At 38.9% G+C, this 20,780-nt stretch overlaps 1 protein-coding gene across 6 annotated transcripts; it reads left to right on the forward strand.

Annotated features, from left to right (window-relative positions):
* The first annotated feature begins 2,334 nt into the window (after positions 1 to 2,334).
* Positions 2,335 to 18,294, forward strand: LOC131216924 (putative 4-hydroxy-4-methyl-2-oxoglutarate aldolase 3). Of its 6 annotated transcripts, none has more exons than XM_058211542.1 (2): positions 2,335 to 2,500; positions 17,597 to 18,294. In XM_058211542.1, the coding sequence occupies exon 2, from the start codon at positions 17,614 to 17,616 to the stop codon at positions 18,112 to 18,114; it is 501 nt and encodes a 166-aa protein (XP_058067525.1). In that variant the 5' UTR covers positions 2,335 to 2,500; positions 17,597 to 17,613; the 3' UTR covers positions 18,115 to 18,294. The 6 variants fall into 6 exon arrangements, with proteins under 6 accessions (XP_058067525.1, XP_058067529.1, XP_058067530.1 ...); XM_058211546.1 differs by having other exon boundaries at positions 17,610 to 18,294; XM_058211547.1 differs by lacking the exon at positions 2,335 to 2,500 and adding an exon at positions 12,867 to 13,011 and having other exon boundaries at positions 17,610 to 18,294.
* Positions 18,295 to 20,780: the final 2,486 nt, after the last annotated feature.

Genomic DNA, 20,780 nt, shown 5'->3' on the forward strand with positions numbered 1-20,780 from the left:
ATCAACACGAAATAGTTTGGGATGACCTTGAAATGCATGGAATTGTCCATGAAGTGGAGGGAATTGACGGTGAAATGCATGAAAATGACCACGAACTGATTGAAATTGACCGCAAAGTGAATGAAATGGATTTTCGACCATCGACCTGATGGAATCTTGGAAAATAACTAGGTTAGTTGGCTAAAGTATCTTCTCCTACCCCAAAATCATATAGGGTACATCAAGTAACTAATTTTGGTTTATAAGATATTCTTGTTGAATGAATAGAGAAATAAATGAAAAAAAGAGAGAATTTTTTTTTTATATGCTTATATATACATATTTATATAAATATGTATTTGAGAAAATTGTAGGTAGAATAAAATTCTCCATGTAAAAAATAAAAACTAAAAAATAAAAAATAAAAAAATAAAAAAATTTGCATAGACTTTTACGGACTGCAGTTATGGCTACAGCTATAATCTGTAGCTATATCTTCGATACATATCGAATACACTTCGATTAATCGAAATTTGCAGGATTTTTTATGCAAAGTTGCTGGACAGTTTTAGACCTTTTCCGATTAATCGAAAGACAATCGATATATCGAAGTACATATCGGAAGACCTTCGATGTATGGTAGAGGACATATTGAAAACGCATTGGCTGCGGTTATCGCTACGGTTATAATCCGTAGCCATAGATACCAGCTTTTTTTTCCCTGTTGTAATTCCCACCGCCTTTGTGGGTCCTTTTATGAGGTATGTGTTATATCCAAACCGTCCATCTATTCGGCGAACTCGTACTAACGCTTGGGAAAAAAAATAAAATAGATTTAGCTATCAAGTGGACCACACTGTAAAAGGCCGTGGAAGATTGAACGTCTACCATTGAAACCCTTTCAGGGGTCCCAGAAGTTTTGGATCATTACAAAATTTGTTTTTCCTCTTCATCCAGGTCTTTGTGACGTTATGAATATATTGGATGGGAAATAAATGTTATGGTGGGCCCTACAAAATTTTTAACCCTTAAAATCAATTTTCCCGTTGCTCTGTCGTGTGGTCCAGTTGATCTTTGGATAGGATTTTTTTTTTTTTTTGATAATGCTCCGAAATGATCTCGAACTATGGATGAACGTTGTGGATATAATAAATACGTAACTGTGGGGCCCATGTAACTTTGATATCTTTTGAACCGTTCGTACAACTCGGAGTTCGAGGAGTGTCAGCGCTCGTCTTCGAGCACCACGTATCCGCTTGAAGGAACAAACAGGGGGCATTTTCGACCTTTGGCAAGCCTTCCGTACAGCTGGGGCGTATTCTCGCCCAGGAAAATGAGGTGGGCGTCGTTTCCTAAATGGGCCATAAATGGGTCGTACAGTCGCAAATTTCTTCTTAAAAAACCTGCGCCCGGCAAAATCTTCTGTGCGATTATGAAACAAATCCTACTCACGAGCAAAAATCTACCATATCCAATCGTCTCATCATGCATCTACACGACTCTTTGATATGAAACAATCTAGTTCGTTCATCAGATAAGCCTAGTCCATTTACAAAGAAAGCAGATGAGCAAAAAAACGCGACTAATCGTCAAAATTCGAAGAAAACCTGTACCTCGTATAACTGATATAATTCAAAGATATAATATAAGAAATCATTAAAAATCATATGAACGGCACAGATATTTCACATGGGTGGCATAACAACGCTTTCCTTCGCGAGTAGAATTATAATTATACTCGCGCTATTGCACGTGCTTTGAATGTTATTGTTTGGAACAAGAATTTCTCGGAAGGAAGCAGATTGCGTCCTGCCCTCGCCTGACTGGACTCCGTTCAGTCAGTGGCCTTGTGAGGCCCAAAATAATGCATTATTTCTATCCACGCCTTCTATCCATTTTTTTCAGATCATTTTAGACTAGTATACAAAAAATATATTAAATCAGAATCTTAATTGGACCACACCAAAGGAAGAAGTGGTGATAATTCCACCCACCGTTGAAAACTTTCTAGGAGCCATCGTGATTTTTATTTTCCATCAAACCTGTTAATAAGGTCATATAGACCTGGATGAAGGTAAAAATAAATATCAGCTTGATCTAAAACTTCTGTGGCTTCCAAGAAGTTTTTAATGGTGAGAGTTCAATCCTCAGTGTATGGTCCAGTTGAGCCTTGGATCTATCTCATTTTTTGTATAGTAACCTAAAATGATATTTTAAAAAAAAAAAAAAAAGGGTGGACGGAGTGGATAAAATCCATAAATCACGGTGGACCCCTAAGAGCCCTGCCTGGACGGATTAACGTCCCAGCCGAGGCAGTACGCAATCCGCTTCCTTCTCGGAAAACGCTTCGCAGTTTCCATGGGTTATCATTTGGCGCAGGAACCAATGGAGAGAGGATGAGATAATGCCTCTATTTTAGAACTGAAACCAACAAAATTCCACTCAATCGAACTCTCTCTATTTTCGGAGGCGGGATTGCTCGATCCTTTCTCTCTTTTTTCAGCTTCTTTTCAATTTCCAAGTATATATCTATCTCTCTCTCTCTCATCTGATTATCGCATTTCATGTTCTCAATTTCTCTTCTTGGGTATTTGATTTCTGAGGATTTATTCAAGATCAAGATTTTTTTTTCCAATTCTGCCATGTTGATTTCTTGCATAGTATCTGAAAACATAATCTAATTGTGTTCTGTGCCTCTTTTGGAGATGTTGGTATATGCATTTGAGATGATGATGGACTGATTCTGTTTGTTAAATGGCTACTTAAATGGTAGCTGAAATAGTATGCTTTCAGGGGTTGTTTGGATGCCTTTTAAGTTTTATTAGTTGTAAAGGGTTTACATGACTTATATCTTGTTGGTTTCTTGCGTAGTGTCTGAAAATATCATCTAATTGGGTTTTGTGCCTCTTTTGGATGTGTTGCTTTACATTTGAGTGATGATTGGGTGATGTTGTTTGTTAATTGGCTACTTGAATAGTAGCTGAAATAGTATGCTTTTAGGGGTTTGGGATGCTTTTTAAGTTTTATCAGTTGTGTAGGGTTTACATGTAATTCACTTATTTAGAAAATCTGTGTAGTGATGTTGGGCCCATGGTCTGTTGATGTGTGCCACCATGAGTGGCCTATGAACCAAAAAATTCCCTAATTGGAAGATTCCATCCCTTGAATTTCGGCCTTTTTTTGTTGAACATGGACTGTTGTTGTAATTTCCATTTTAACTGTTTATTTAATGGGCAACAAGGGCTAGGATTTTCCCATCTTGGAGTTTTATAATTCGGGCCACAGCACGGCCTATGATGCAAAAAATTTTGATCATTGAATCATAGCCCCACTTGTACAAGTTGAAAACTTAGGTGTATTGTCCAAACTCCTGTATGGCCTTGGCATTATCTCTACATTTAATAGGTGATCTATGTAATCATGGCTCACTTGTACAAGATGAAAACTTAGGTGTATTGTCCAAACTCCTGTGCTTGGCATTACCTTTATGTTTAATAGGTGATCTATGTTCATGATGTTGGGACTCACAGAAGCATACGTATCAAAATCAAACAAACTAATCTCAATCGCACAAATAAACCGAACAAGAATGCAATCCAAATTTTATGTGGAAAAACTTTTGGGGGGAAAAATCATGGCGAAAAGCAACAGATAATGAGCTATGAAAGAAATATTACAAGAGCTATATAGATGATCTTACCAATTCGAACAACCCTCGAATCTCCTTTGAATCCCTAGCTATACCCGTGAACCATTTAGAATAACTTAGAAAACCTTAATCCCCTCTAATCCTTGCCATAATCCTAATTACACCAGGTAGAGCTGGGCATTTCTGACCCGATCCGGTGGATCCAACCCGATCCAACCCCTTTCAACCCAAACTGAAGGCCAAGATCGGGTCGGATCAAGTTGGCCCAGTCAGATCCGACTGTAAATCGAATCGAGTTTGAATCAATGGTCAATCTGGACCAATCCGATCTGATTTGATCCGCATGATGTTTATTCAATACTGTTTCCTGTAATGTTGTCCACTTGAGATTGTGATATACCTCTTTTTTTTTTAATACCATAAAATGATCTAGAAAAATAGATGGACGGCATGGATGAAATAAATACATCATGGTGGGGTCCACAGAGCACCGACTTTTTTTTTTACAGAGCACCGACTTACTATCCATTGACTGGTGGCATGGGGAGTAGTCAATCCGTCTTCTCACCCGCAGGCGGCTCTAGGTGCCTCGAGCACTAAGCTCCCTAACACCAAAGCCTTTCACATAAAGTTCCTGTGTGGGATGCTAGGTGGGTCCCACCATGATTTTTGTGATAAATCCACACCGCCCATCCATTTTGGGAGCTCATTTTAGGACATGTGGCCAAAAATGAAGTATATCCAAAACTTAAGTGGCCCTTACAAGAGGAAACAGTGTAGATTTAATGACCACCTTCCTCAGTTTTTCCTCTCGTTCGGCACACTTGAGCTTTGGATCCACCTATTTTTTGGTATCATGTCCTAAAATGAGCTCTCATAGCTGATGGACGGTGTGAATTTCTTACAAATATCATTGTGAGCCCACATAGCATCCTAATGCATGGCTGCAGTCCCAAGAAAAAACTCTGGATTGGCAGGTGTACCACGCACTAGCCCAGCTGGTTTGGCGTGTTGCTATCAGTAAGTTCTGTGGGTCTCATCATGAGGTATGTGTTATATCTAAACTATCCATCCACTCGACGGGCTCGTCTTAAGGCTTGAGCTGAAAAATAAGATAGATCTAAAGATCAAGTAGACCACACCGCAAAAAGCAATGGGGATTGAACATCTACCATTGAAACTCTTTTAAGGTCAAGAAGATTTTATCTGAACCGTACCTAACCCAATCCGACTCGATTTCCCTGACTGAGTTAAACTCGGTTCGTGTCAGGCCAGCAGTACAACGGATTGGATCGAGTCAGAGGACCCGGACTCAATCCCGGATCGGATCGAGTTCGGGTCAGGCATTGAAAACTTCGGACCAAGTCGAGTTGGGCCCAATCCGATCTGACTCGACTCGATGCCCACCTCTAACACCAGGTATATATACTACCCAATCAGAATAGGAAACAAATCACGCATTTACACAAACTGCACGCGCCTTCAATGGGTCCTTCGATGGCATTGACAAACATCGAAGACCAGTTGATTACATTGAAGATCTTTTGATGCCATCGAGTAGCAACCTCTAAAACTCTTCACTAATCAATTAGGATTTTTTTGAAATTTCTTAATGAGATCGAGCAGTTTATCAATGGCATCAACAAACCCTATTATAGACAAACTTAAGAGATTCGACAACAATCTCCACCATGTCTTCAATCTTCAGTCTTTATTGCTCATTTGTCATCACCATCTCTAACTGCATTCCATCATAACTTTATCATCGCTTGTCATGCACACTCCATCCACATTAAGCCTTCGTCAACACATAAAAGTTGCATGTAATTTGAACTTCTCTGTGGGAACCACCTTCGTAAGCATGTCAACCGAATTCACGCTTGTGTATATCTTCTCAAGAGTCACGCCTCCTTCCTCAAGCATATGTCAGATCGATAAAATGGTGACTCACATCAATATGTTGAGTACGTGAGTAATAAACAGAGTTCTTCGTTAAATTAATCATGTTTTCACTGTCACAATTAACTAGCACGACCTCCTGCTGAAGCCTAACTGATTTATCATTCCCCTTAACCAAATCACTTCCTTGTATGCTTCCATCACTACCATATACTTAGCTTTGGTTGTGGAAAGATCCATCACAGACTAAAGCTTCGACATTTAACTAATCGTTCCACTCGTTAACACAAACGAGTAACCGAAATTCGAGCTTTTATTATCTATACTGCCCTCGTAATCTGAATTCACATATCCTAGTAACTCATCACCTGGTTTTTCAAATGTCAAGCTGTAGTCCTACATGCTTCGAACATATCGAAATAACTATTTCAGTGTCTCTCAGTATTGCTTGATGGGGTTAGACATATATTTGCTAACAATACTCACTGCATGTGAAATATCTATTCTCGTACAGACCATAGTATATATTAATCCATCAACCGCACTCAAATAAGGCACGCGTGACATAACATGCTTTTCTTCATCTATTTCAAGACACTATTCAGAAAAAGCCTAAAATGAACCACATGAGGAACTCTTACTGGCTTTGCCTTATCCATCCCATACTTCACCAATACCTTTTCAAGATATTCTGCTTAAGATAACTACAGTTTGATCATCTTCTTGTCTCTGTGTATGTTAATGTTGAGAGCCCTCTTTCTAGCCCCCAGATCTTTCATCTCGAATGTCCCCAATAGCTGAGTCTTTAGTATGTTGATCTTAGATATGATATGATTGACGATAAACATGTCAACAACATATAATACCAAGATTATGAACTTCACATCACTCAGTGTCTTGTAATAGACACAATAATTATACTCACTCTTGGTAAACCTCTTACTCACCATGAAAAAAATCAAATTTCTTGTACTACTAGCTAGGCGACTGTTTCAGGCAGTACAATGACCTCTTGAACCTGCAACCATTGTTCTCTGCCCCTTGTATTTTGAAACTTTCTAATTGCTTCATGTAAATATGCTCTTCTAATCCTCATGTAAGAAAGCAGTTTTCACATCCATTTGTTCCAACTTGATATTGTATTGGGCAACCAATGCCAATATGAATCTAATAGATACTTACTTCACTGCGGGTGTGAATATCTTAGTGAAGTTAATACATTCTCTCTAAGCATATCCATTCACTGTCAGCCTTGTCTTCTACTTATTATGTTTCTTCTTGAAGATCCACTTACACTCGATTGCTTTACGGTCAACGGAAAGCTCTACCAGCTCACACATCTCATTCTTGTACTGGGAGTCCATCTCGTCATGCATCACCGTTTTTCACTTTTTAGCATCTACATCATCAAAAGCCTCCTAAAAAGTAGACAGATCCCTGTCATCTGTAATGAGGGTAAAAACAATATTCAAGTCATCACTATATCTCGTCAGTAACCTACGATCCCTTAACGGAGTACTTCTCACATGTGGTTGATAAACCCTACTCTTATACCTCTATATGCGTCTTAGTATAAGCATTAGAGCTGTACACAAACCAAGTTAACTCCGTTAACTTGCACGACTGGACTCAAAAAAGCTCAATTCAACTCATTTCGAAACTGAGTTCGAGCCAAATCGAGCTTATTTTTGGAGCTGGAAACAATTTCGAGCTGAGTTCAAGCTTGGCCGAGCTCGAATCGAACTAGTTCGGTGACTTGGTTATTTTAATATTAATGTTGCTCACCAAGTGTTTAATGAAATGACTCAACAAAGTATTGTTTCAAGTGGATACATTCTCCTTAAGATCGGCCGCTGGTGAGGAATTTATGGATATGAAACAAATCACTACAAAAAAAATAAACACTACTTGATAAAACTACCATTAGATCTTGATTGATGTAGCGTACCGAGTGTTTGATTTATAAATTGTTGTTGTTGTTTTGTAAACCGTGAGAGATTGAAGGTCCACTTCATGTGTTTGAGAAAATGCCACACATGCTTAAACTCGACTCGAACTGGCTTGAGCTGTTTACCGAGCCGAGCTGAGTTTGAGCTACAGTTAGCTAGTGGCTAAGTTAAGTCGAGCTGTGCCAAGCTTGACTCGGTTCGACTCATGTACATCTCTAATTAGCATGTGTCCCATCGCTGTCTATCCGAACATACACAGCTGACTTTTCATCCCCCTTGTGTTCATTCTTATGGAACAAGGATCCTTCGTTGAATTTGACCTCACGACTGAGGATGATTTTCTATTATAGCCGACAAAGATGTACTTTTTAGCCCTTTAGTCCAGCTTATCTCTCTCAACTGATGGTACGTGAGAGTAAGCATTACAACCAAATACACAGTCTTGAGTAATCAACCTGCTGACCACTCTACACTTCCTTTGAAATTTTACAATCTATAATTGTAGAAGAGAACTGATTTACTAAGTAACAAACTGTATTAACGGCTTTAGTCCACATTTACTTGCCCAATCTATCATTACTCTTCATGCATCTGGCCCTCTCTAAGAGAGTCTGATTCATCTGCTCAGTAACACTATTCTACTCTGGTGTGTGGCGCACTGTGTTGTACCTCAGATCCTTTCATCCTTACAAAATTGATTGAATTCCCCATAAGTAAACTCCACACCCTTATCTATCTTTAACGTTTTCACCTTTTTGCCTGATTGTTTTTCCATCATTATCTTCCACTGTTTGAAATTGATGAAAACTTTAGATTTACTTTTCATAAAATAAACTCACACTTTTATAAAGTACTTGTTAATGAATATAACAAAACCATGATGATCCTCCACTAGAAACTTCGGGCGATGGCCCCCATACATCAAAATGCACATAATCCAGAACCTCCTTACATATATGTTTCACAAACTTAAAAAACAACCTTGACTATTTACCATATATACAATACCTGCATATACAAAAATCAATACTTTTAAAAATTGAATCAAACAAAGGTCATAAAGTACCTTCATGCCCCACTCGCTCATGTGGCTTAGGCACACATACCACATAGGTATAGACGTGGAATCCACTAGCTACTACAACTATACCCGATGAAGTGCTTCCAATCAACCTATAAAGGTTACCATTCATCTATACTTCCATGACTATGAGTGCCCCCTTTAAAACTTTAAAGACACAATCAAAGCCGGTAAATTTGCACCCAAGTGCCTTAAGTGCATCTAAAAATATCAGGCTCTTCTTCAACTTAGGAATATGTCTTACATGTATCAAGATACGCTCTATGCCATCAAACATATTGATGCGCACCGATCCAACACCAACCACGTTACAGGCATTGTCATTGCCCATAAACACCTAGCCACCATCGCACTCGCCTCCTCACTAGATTCCCCAGTATTGGCCTCTCTAGAAAAACACTTTGATTTTTCCTTCCTCAACTTAAGATTCTGAAAATCCTTCTTCATATGCCTTATCATACCACAATTCTAGCACTTCAGATTGCCTCTACCCTTACCCTTGGATTTGGATACTGATCGCAAAGATCTACTATTCCGCTCAGAATTCATCCCCCTCGTAATAAGTGCATCTATAGAAGCACCCATGTTACTGCTTTTATTCCTTATCACTTTCGACTAAAGTATTGATTTAACAGTCTCAATGCTAATGATCGCCCTATTTATGGACAAAGAGTCTTTAAATGACTCATATAATTCTAGAAGAGAATTCAATATAATACAAGTTTGATTTTCATCTTTCATCATCCCATCTATATCCAACAATTTATAAATGAGCCTAGTGAAGTTACTGATATGGGCCTCAACATAAACCCCTTCTGTCATCTTCATATTGAACAACTGTAGCTTCATATACAAGTAATTTTCAAGAGACTTTTTTGCATAGATGTTCTCTAATTTCGCTTATGTATCTACTGCAGTTTTCTCTCTTATAACATTATAAAGGACTCCATTTGTTAGACACAACTGGATTGAGATATTAGCTTTATTATCTAACTTGTTCCATTATTCTTCTTTCATGGTTTCTGGTTGCTTTCCAAGGAGTACATCTTTCAATCCTTGTTGAATTATGATGGCATTCATCTTAACTTTCCATAGTTCAAAATTGTTTTTCCAGAATACTTCTTTATATTGAACTTCATATTAGATGCCATTGATACCTTACTTTCAAATTCGATATGTTTTCCAACGTTCACTCAGATACCACTTGTTGGTACTCGCGAAAGCACATTGAGCAGAATCAAGTAAAGTAATCCCAATTGGATAAACAAACTCAACAAGAATGCAATCCGAATTTTACTCTTGCTGGAAAAAACCACGCCACAAAGTGACAAGTAATCCACTGTGAAAGCAATATTACTAGATATAGATGATCTTACCGATTCAAACAACCCTCGAATCTCCTTTGAATCCCTAGCAATACCCTTAAACCCTTTAGAACAACTTAGAAAGTCATATTCCCCTCTAATCCTTGTCATAATCCTGATTACACCCGGTATATATACTATCCAACCGAAATAAGAAACAAATCACACACGCAAAACTGTGCGCGCCTTCAATGGGTCCTTCAATGGCATCAAGAGACATCGAAGACCAGTCGATGACATTGAAGATCATTCGATGCCATCGAGTAACAAATTCCAAAACTGTCCAACAATCAACTAGGATTTTTTTAGATTTTTTGGATGGAATTGAGCAGTCTGTCAATGACATCGACATACCCTATTACAAACATATTTAAGACATTCGGCAACACATGATTATCTGCATACACAAAGATTTGGAGCAGAAGTACTTTTGTTACATTAGCAAGCATTAGATGGATTTGAGAAATTTCTTGCTTAGCACTTCGTAAAAATGCATGATGTTGTTGAATTGTGTTGAGGATGTTTTTGAATCATAGTTATCTACATTGTTGTCCTTTCGGTATATATGTTTCATACTTCATTGCATTCCCAATAAAAATAAGAGACGAATGACTTAAACTATCTAAAAAGCAGTTGGTGCACATGCAATGCCGTGCTAACGATGGATCCAATGGTTAGTATACAATGCTAGCCAGAGAGATCATATTTTATACACATGGGGCTCATGTTTCAGTGCTAGAAACTATTGATATTATTGGTCCCACCAAGATTCGCACATCTAGAGAATCTCCCACATACATGAGTATCCCAACCCCATAACTGGTAGCTAGGGTATAATGGCCTGGGCTTAGGCCAGGCAAATTCAATATTTGGTGGATAAGAAACATACATCACGGTGAGCTCCACAGTTTTAATGTTTTCCTCTTCAATTTCGCCAAAATTATAAAAGTAAATAATTATTACCAATTATAGTTGTAATTAGAAAATCAAACAACTCCTTAGCTAATAGATTGATTCCCCCCTTGGAGAATATAATTCCAAATATTAGATTGGATAACCAAAAATACCATGGTATTTCCATACATATAATCATTGTATGATAGTGTATTAATTCTCAATTAAATATCATTTAATCCAGTACTCATGACCCGCCTTAATGAATGTTTGTATCCATGTTGTCAATCCATTTTTCCAGCTTATTTTAAGGCTAGTCAAAAAATGAAGCGGATCTAAATCTCAAGTGGACCACCCTACAGGAAATAGTTATGATTGAACGTGGACCACTAAAAACTTCTTCACCACAAAAGTTATACATTAAGCTATTACACGTGTTTTCCCTTCATCCATATCCGTGTAAACTTATCAATAGATTTGATTTTAAATAAATATTACAGCGGGCCTAAGGAAGCTTTTAATGTTAGGCGTTCAATTGCAACTATTTCCTGCGGTGGTGTGGTCCACCTCAAATTTGGATCTGGTTCCATGTTAGAAGGACATGGAGAAATTGATATAGCTTGTATATATAATACATTAATCAAGGTGGGCCCCACGGTCAGGGAAACACTTACTAACGTTTTGCCGGGGTCACACACCTAACCAGCTTCTTTCCGGTCAGCTTTCTTGACTAAGACGTTCCCCATGTGAATATGATGAGCCAACCGAGTACCCTGCCCTTATGCTCGGGCAAGTGTTTTATATATTTGGGGCCCACATTTTAGTGATCATGATCGTTCATCTGGTAGAATCAATTACTGATGAGCAATGAATCAGAAAATTTCCTCCATCTAACAAACCAGGATCTCATTCTCTTTGCATTTGAATCCTCACCTTCATTTCCCTTAACTTTCATTTTCAGGATATTTTTATGGTATTTCTTTCACTCACATACTTGATACATGTTATTCCCACCATATTAACGGACTAGATCCATGACAGGTTTTGCATCAAGTCAGATATTGTGGGCCCCAACTAAAAACTAGCTTGTTCCGGCTGAGCAAGATATCTTTCCTAGGTCCGCGCCGGCAAAATTCACATGTGCGAGTAGGAAATAAATCCTACTCACGAGCAAAATTCTACCATATCCAATCGTCTCCTCATGCATCTACACAGTTTATGCCCGTCTGATATATATATATATATATATATACAGTCCTCTCATCAGATAAGAGCAGTCCATTTATTAATGAATAAAGTAGATGATCAAAGAAACACGACTAATGGTCAAAATTCGAAGTAAATTTGTAACTCATATAACTAATAAAATTATAATATATCAAATAAATAAATTGTTTAAAATCAAATGGACGGTGAGGATATTTCACATGGGTGGCACAACAACACTTGCCTTCGCGAGTATGATTCTAATTATACTCGCGCTGTCGCAATCTCTTTGAATGCGTTTGTTTGATGCCAGTGCTTTCTCGGAAGGGAGCGGATTCGTAAGACCCCGGCCTCACCCAAGACGGTGCGGCCCTTACCGTGGGGCCCACGTTGATATATTTATTATGTATCCACACCGTCCATATATTTTACTGATTATTTTAAGATATTATTCCAAAATTTAATCAGATCCAATTATCAAGTGGACCATACCGCGGAAAACAGTGGTGACTGATCATTAATAGGTAAGAAGTCTTGGATCAAGATGATATTTGTTTTTTTCACTTCTTACAGGATTAGTTGACCTTATAAACAGATTGGATTTCAAATAAACACTACGTAAATATTAAATTTTTCCCTAATAATTTTTTAATGGTAGGGTGTTCAGTCACCACTGATTCCTGTGGTATGGTCCACAGGATAATTGGATCTAATTAAATTTTGGTATAATACCATAAAATGATATTTAAAAATGGATAGACGGAGTAGATATAGAATAAATACATCAAGGTGAGCCCCACAGTAAGGGCCGCACCGACTTTGGTGAGGCTGGGGTTTCACCTAATCCGCTCCCTTCTCGGAAAAACGCTTTCCAACTGACGTTGCGTTAATAAATGGCGCAGCAAGCAACGCAGAGTGGATGAGATAGTGTTTCTATTTTTGGAAAAACCAAAGAAATTCAACGGAATCGAATTCACTCTATTTTCAGAGGTGGGGTTGTTTGATTCTTCCTCTCTTCTTTCAGCTTCTTTTCAATTTCCAAGTACATCTCTCTCTCTCTCTCTCTCTCTCTCTCTCTCACACATTTGATCGTTGCATTTCATGTTCTCGATCTCTGTCTCATCTGATCGTTGCATTTCATGTTCTCAATCTCTTTTCTTGGGTATTTGGTTTCTGAGGATTTTTTTTCAAGATCAAGCATCATTTTTCCAATTCTGCCATGTTGGTTTCCTGCATAGTATCTGAAAACATCATTTAATTGTGTTGTATGCCTCATTTGGAGATGTTGCTTTATGTATCTGAGATAGTGATTGACTGATTCTGTTTGTTAATTGGTTACTTAAATGGTTGCTGAAATAGTATGCTTTTGGGGGGTTGTTTGGATGCCTTTTAAGTTTTATTAGTTGTAAAGGGTTTACATGTAACTCACTTATTTAGAAGACATGTGCAGTGCTGGTGGGCCCATGGATCAGTAATCCAGTCTGTTGATATGTACCACCACTCATGGCCCATGAACCAAAAATCCCCTAATTGGAAGATTCCATTTCTTGAATATTTGGCGTGTGTGAAATATATATATATATATATATATATATATATATATATATATATATATAGAGAGAGAGAGAGAGAGAGAGAGAGAGAGAGAGAGAGAGAGATGATCACCTGCGCACCTTTGCACTAGTGTCATGACAGTCTAATCCGGACGGTCCATGTGATGCGGAATCCCATGAAAGCCCAAGGGGCCAATTTTCACCCTAATCTAAAACTCTGGTGGGACATAGAAAAGATAAATGCAAATCAAGGGATTAAACAATTTTCTTTTATCATGGCCCACAACAATTTTGGATCAAAGTAAAAGTTGGGCCCGTGAGGTTTCATGGGCTGCTTCCTCACTTGGACCGTTCAGATTTCGGACTCACCTCATGTATGGGCCCACCAAAAAGTTGGCACGAGTTCTTTGCGAACTGGGCTGCTTCATCACTTGCACCCTTGCACACGTGTCATGGGCATTTAATTCGAACGGTCCATGTGATGTGGCATCCCATGAAACCAGAAGGTACCAATTTTCACTCTGATCTAAAACTCTGGTGGGCCGTAGCAAAGAAAAATGCAAAACAAGTGAGGAAAGTGTTTTCTTTTTTCATGGCCCACTAAAGTTTTAGATCAAAGTAAAAGTTGGGCCATGAAGGCACATGCACTGTTGTTCTAACGATGGATCTAAGGGTTAATATACAACACTTGCACTAAGAATTTGTAGAGTTCTCTGAATTTCATATTTTTTATACATGGGGCTCCTGTTTCAGTGGTAGACATTCTTGATATTATTAGCCCGATCAAGATTCGCCCATCCAGAGAAAATCTCCCATACTTGAAGATCTTAACCCTTCAACTGGTGGCTAGGGTATAATGGCGTGGGCTTGGCCTGACTAGTTCAAAATCCAAGTTTGAACCAACCCCAGGACCGCCTGTTGGCAGCGCTACTGTGGTCTGTGGGCTAGCAAACAGTCAGTTAAGAATAAAAACACAGCAAAGATCCACGTTCAGTGAGGAAAAAAGAGCAAAGATTCACCACTAGGATATTCAAATCTGGGTATTTAGTACATGGGCCCACCCGAACCCCCCTCGTGGGCCCCACTTCACATGGGCTCCGCTTCAAATTTGGGTATTTTTAGTACATGGGCCCAAACCCCCTCGTGGGCCCCACTTCACATGGGTTCCGCTTCGCACTAGCCACCCACCTCACACAAGCATGCCCCTATATTAATCACTCCGACATCCCTCTTTGATACTAATTTGATGCGGTACAATTAACCACTTGCTCTAAAAGCTCAAACTGATAGAGCATGTCGAATCAATTCCTTTATCTCATAACTTCGGCCCCACATCACATGGGTTAGGACCTCACCCGAACCCCCCTCATGGGCCTCACTTCACATGGGTTCCGCTTCACACGAGCCACGCGCCGGGCCGCCTCACGCGGGCCGCCCATGATGCAGGACAATTAACCACTTGCTCTAAAAGCTCGAACTATTAGAGTACGGCGAATTAATCCCTTTATCTCATAGCCTAGGCCCCACATCTCATGGGTTAGGACCTTAGCTGAACCCCCCTCGTGGGCTCGTTGGTCCCAAATCACATGGGCCGCCCACCCCGAGTGTGTCCCCGCAACCCACGGGTTACCCCACTCGAGGCTGGTGTGAAATGCCCCTGCATTAATCACCCCCGGTGAGGAGTCTCGAACACGAGACCTCCCCCATGGGCCCCAAATCACATGTGTCACTCACCCCGAGTGTATCCCCACATCTCACGGGCTACCCCACTCAAGCCCAGTGTGAAAACGTCCCCGCATTAGCCCACCCCGAGTGTGCCCTTGCATCCCACGGGCAATCCCACTTGAGCCGGGTATGAAAATGCCCCCACATTAAAAGTACTATATCAAAGACAAGAAAATCTCATATGCTTATTCCAAGCACCTTATTAGGCATTTTCTGTTGTAGTCGAAGTCAAAGTTTAACTACTACTCCCATGATCTCTATCCCGTGTTTTGGATTGTAATGAATTATAGGCACAGTATAGAAGCACCATAACAGTCTGCCATAACAATCATTCGCCATTTTCGATGTTTGCTGGATGCCCGAGGCCGACTTTGAAGTCGTGTAGGGAATGCTTGGGTGCTACTTCAAATTTCATCTCATCTTAGCTAACATCAAGAGATCATGGTTTATGAAAATTGTTGGTTAAATCTATAACCCATACAAAGAAAGTTGCTCTCTAATATATAGTATCAATTAAATGGTTGAGATAAACTCATTTTTAAGTGGCACCCAACAGCCCCTTCACCTATAGACATGTAATATGCATCCATTATCTGTAGCTCCTACCTTTGTTAAGTCAAAAGACTCAAACCATAGTCTCAATGGGATTCCATCTGGATGTGTAATTCACTTATATTTGTAGTATTGTCGCCTCACATGTTTTTTTTTTTTTAAACATCTATATGAATCATGAATTGTTGTTTTATAGATTCAACTCAAATTTCAAAGTTGTTGGATTTTAACACTGGAGTTTTGCTAGCCTCACATTCACACTCCCTATATGCAGCAAAGGTGCCAGCCTGGCTAATGTGTAGGACATATGATCAGTGGGTAAGGTGGATCTCACTAGAAAGTTAACCTAGCACTAAAATCAGGCTGTTCAACTCATCATTTGAGACACCCTATAAATAAAAAGACATGATTTTTAAAAAAGAAACTGTCACTAGTCCACATTTTTTACATACAAAAGTGGCATGCCTGATGAACAGACCCCTCTGATTTTTGCACCATTTCCCCATCATGGTAAATACTACCTTATGCGCCACTCCGTCGCTCTGATTACTCACAATGTTTCCAAGTTGGCATATGTGTTGTGTATAAAGGAATGTGGGCTAGAAACCTCACATCATCTGTCATTTGAAAATTTAGATGCTAAGATTGTATATCTAATTGTAGACTACTTTGGTTGGCCAACTGTGTGTATATGTTTGTGTGAGTTTTTTCATGTGCCTGCACATAATCTGATAACTCATCATCATCTGATGTTATGCTTATGAGTTTTATTGTCCTGTTTGGAAACTAGAATTATCGGTTTATGTAGTTGTGGCAAAATAGGTAACAAAGACCTTGATTAGATATATATTGAATGATCCAATGTTCAAATTATCTCTGATATTATCGAAATATCTACGATATTATCTTTATCTTCAGCTCAGCGATACCAATAACACTGGTAGCGATACCGATAACGCTAGTAGTATCAGAAATTGTAGGTATTAACAATGTATCGCTAAGTATCGCCAACGTGTCAATATCACTAATCTAATCGTCACTATTTTCAACTACGTAAATTCTAGGTGTCACTTGTATGGTCGATGCATTAATATCGCGAATGTATCGCCAATATTTTTGACTACGTAAATTCTCGGTAATGCTTGTATCATAAATGTATCAACGATATTTCAATAACATCGTCAACGTATTCATATCATCAAAATTTTGTTTATTAAGAAAAAAATTCAATTTTTTTCATGGGCACATGGTTGTATGTAGTGTTTAATTTGTCATTGATAATATCTTGATATTATCGATATCGTAACAGGTGAGATATTGAGACCATGATCTTTCATTTCCTTTCCAATTATTGATGATTTTTTGGTGAAATATGATGTGTTATTGATATTTTGCAATATTAATGGATGCTTGGATAGAAGGTTGGATGGTTAAATAGGCCGAAGGGGATGGTTGGACTGATTTCTTACAACAGAACATGCTTTTAAGGTCCCATTAAATGGAAACTTGTTATATATGCATTCTTTCTGTAATTTTTTTATTTTTAAATGAGTAAATATGTACATTTTAACATCTCCTGAAGTTTCACTGAAAAGTCCACCGTTTTTCCTATGTTTCCCTGCATTTTCGATTATTAGCGATATTATCGACAATATCGATATTGTTTCTGTATCCCTATCCAACGAAATTTGTAGCAATACCGATACTTCGAACGCTAATTGCATCTAACTATTCATTTACATTAGGTGGTAACTACAGGGACATGGCTGCCTTAGCAACTGCAGAACTTTGTGATGCGAACACCACGCTTTTGGCCAGTGGGGAGCTGCGAGTTCTTCAACCGATCTTCAATATCTATGGACAATGCCGAGTGTTCTCTGGCCCTATTGTCACCCTTAAGGTGTTTGAGGACAATGTATTGGTAAGAGAGCTTCTTGAGACTAGAGGGGATGGAAGGGTTCTAGTCATAGATGGTGGAGGAAGCATGAGGTGCGCCCTAGTAGGGGGGAACTTAGGACAGTTAGCCCAAAACACGAGGTGGGCTGGTATTTTGGTGAATGGGTGCATTAGAGACGTTGATGAGATTAATGGCTGTGATATTGGAGTTAGAGCCTTGGCATCTCATCCATTGAAATCCAACAAAAAAGGCAAAGGTGAAAAACATGTTTCTGTTCACATAGGAGGTGAATGGATTCACGATGGAGAATGGCTCTATGCAGACAGTGATGGTATTCTGATTTCAAAAAGAGAGTTGTCCATGTGAAAGTTGCCCATCATGGCTGTAGAAGGTAATTGGGCCTAATAAGTACAATTTATTCTGAATTGCCAACTTCTCCTTTTATATGCATTTACTTGTATAGCAGTATGTTTCATCCAATCAAAATTGGAACATTGATGACTAAATCAATGCAAGTATAAATAAATCTAGTATGTTGAAATTTCATATGTCGTCAATCTGCAATTTTCAAATTTTGCAATGTTTAACATGATTCTGACTCTGCTTGCACCATGTAATACTTGTATGCTAATGTATTTTTCATTTTCATATGTTGTGGGGAGTGATATAAATAGGTAGCATACAATGCACTCGGCTCAAACCGCGTCGGCTAAACCCCCCTCATGGGCCCCACGTCACATGGGTTCCGCTTCACATGAGCCACACCAAGTAATACTTATATGCTGATGTATTTTTCATTATCATATATTGTGGGGAGTGATATAAAGAGGTAGTATACAATGCACTCAGCTAAAACTTTGTTGTTGGGGGGTTCAAACACGAGACCGCTCGGGCTGATACCACTTTGATGCAAGACAATTAATTAATTGCTCTAACAGCTCGAACTGATAAAGCATGGCAAATCAATCCCTTTATCTTATAGCCCATGCCCAACATCCCATGGTTTAGGACCTTGGCCGAAACCCCCTCATGGGCCCCACTTCACATAGGTTACGCTTCACGCAAGCCACCCACCTCACACAGATGGGGCCCGCCTCACACATGACACCCGTCTCATACGGGCTGCCCACCCTGAGTGTAGTGTGCCCCTGCATCCCACGGCCCACTCCACTCGAGCCTGGTGTGAAAATGCCCCTATATTAGCCCACATTCCCAAAAAAAAAAAAAGAGGAGAAAGTCTTTATCCAAAAGAAATATATGCCAATTCACATCCAATGAGAAAAGGCTAAACATTTCATGTCATAGGATCTGAGAGATTTTTGGGCACATGGGCAACCAGTAGTGACTCGCACCACAGGTAGTTTAGATATTTGAAAACTGAAATATACTGTACAAAGATTAGAACCATCATACACATGGGAACTCCATTTTAGAAAAGTTTTTGGGAGTTATAATCGATTTTATTTATAATTTTGATAAAACCTAAGTGGGTTATTGATTTAAACTCATTGCCTAAGAGGAGATTCTCTCCCTAATACCCTAAAAGATGACTTTTTAGTATAATTAATATCGACCGTCTCAAAGTAATTGCTCAGATGGTTAGACTTATCCCATGAAAGTAATTTTTCTTCAAAGAGAGAGAGGGAGAGATGGGCAATCAAAGATGGCCTTGTATGATAGACAATGGTTATGCCTTTTTTGGTGTATATAATATGGATTTCCCATTTCCTTGCCTTAGATTGCATGGTGGTTCAGAACATCTGATCAAAAGTAATTTTTGGGAGAAATTGATGATCAAGGCGGGCCTCACATGATGGATGGTCTGGAGAATGATGGAACTTTTCTAGTTTGATAGATATAAATTGCCCAGTTCCTATCCAGTGATTCAATGGTTAGGATCACCATTTCAGAACAATGGAGCATGTAATACAGTGATCTAAACTGTTGATATGATTGGCTCAATCTGGATACCCCATAAAACATGTCAATCCTTCAATTATTCTTTAAGATGTGTAATCACGAATCCTTCAATTAGGGGTCGTTTGGATGCCTATAAAGTCCTTAAGTTGTAAAGGGATTACAGGTAATCTGATTAAGGGACTGTTTGGATGCATGTATTTGCCTATAAAGGCTTTACAAGCTATAAACATATTATAGTTAAAAGCTATAATATGACCTGGTAAAAAGTCATGTTTCAGGTTACAGACTTACAGGTAAAGTCTTTACAGCTAAAAAGGCATTATACATGTTAGAACACAATGGTTAATATACACTCATGATATGTGGGGCCCACCGTAATGTGTATGGTACATTTAATCCATCCATCATGTACTTCCTTTGATGCTTGCATGTGGCCCTAAAAAAACAGCTAGTTCATTATCAAATGGACCACACAAGGGAAGGATCGGACTTCCACCATTAAAAAATTTCTAGATTGCACTTGGGGCCCATTGTGATGGGTGTAAGACATCCAATCTGTTTAGTGTGTGCATGCTTTAATGCTCTCTTAGGGCCCTAAGAAAAAATCATGTGATTTGCAGATTTTGGAAGGTTCAACGCCCAAGCTCTTTGGTATGAATACCTACTTTATTCATTGTAAACACTTTACAGGCTAGCCAAACACATAATATGTTTACCTTTAAATAGATTATCACTTAAAAGTCAAACGGAATAGCATGTAAACCGATTACACCTGAAACTCTTTTTAGGTGTGATGTATTTACTGTTGTATTTTGTTTCAAAATAAACATTAAAATTTGATTTTTAAATTTTTCAGTTTCCCTCCACATTTGGAATTTTGGTGCTTTTGGTTTGTGGGTTTTGTCTCACATCGGATTTTCCAAATAAAATCTTCTTGTATATAAGATAGGGTTTTTGCCTTGGAGCTTGAGTCCCATTCAGGGGACATGTGAATTTGGTCCTGGGGGGGGGGAGGGGGGGGACATGTCAATAGCTCTAATCTATGTCATTGACCACACGCGCATGCGCGCCGAGCCGAGCCATACCAAGTCTATATCCGTGTGCATGACGTG

Source organism: Magnolia sinica, chromosome 10, assembly GCF_029962835.1.
Source record: "Magnolia sinica isolate HGM2019 chromosome 10, MsV1, whole genome shotgun sequence".
NCBI lineage: Eukaryota > Viridiplantae > Streptophyta > Magnoliopsida > Magnoliales > Magnoliaceae > Magnolia > Magnolia sinica.

Bases quoted from the DNA above. Each gene is read 5' to 3' on its own strand.
- LOC131216924 (XM_058211542.1), top strand. From the start codon at position 17,614: ATGGCTGCCTTAGCAACTGCAGAACTTTGTGATGCGAACACCACGCTT.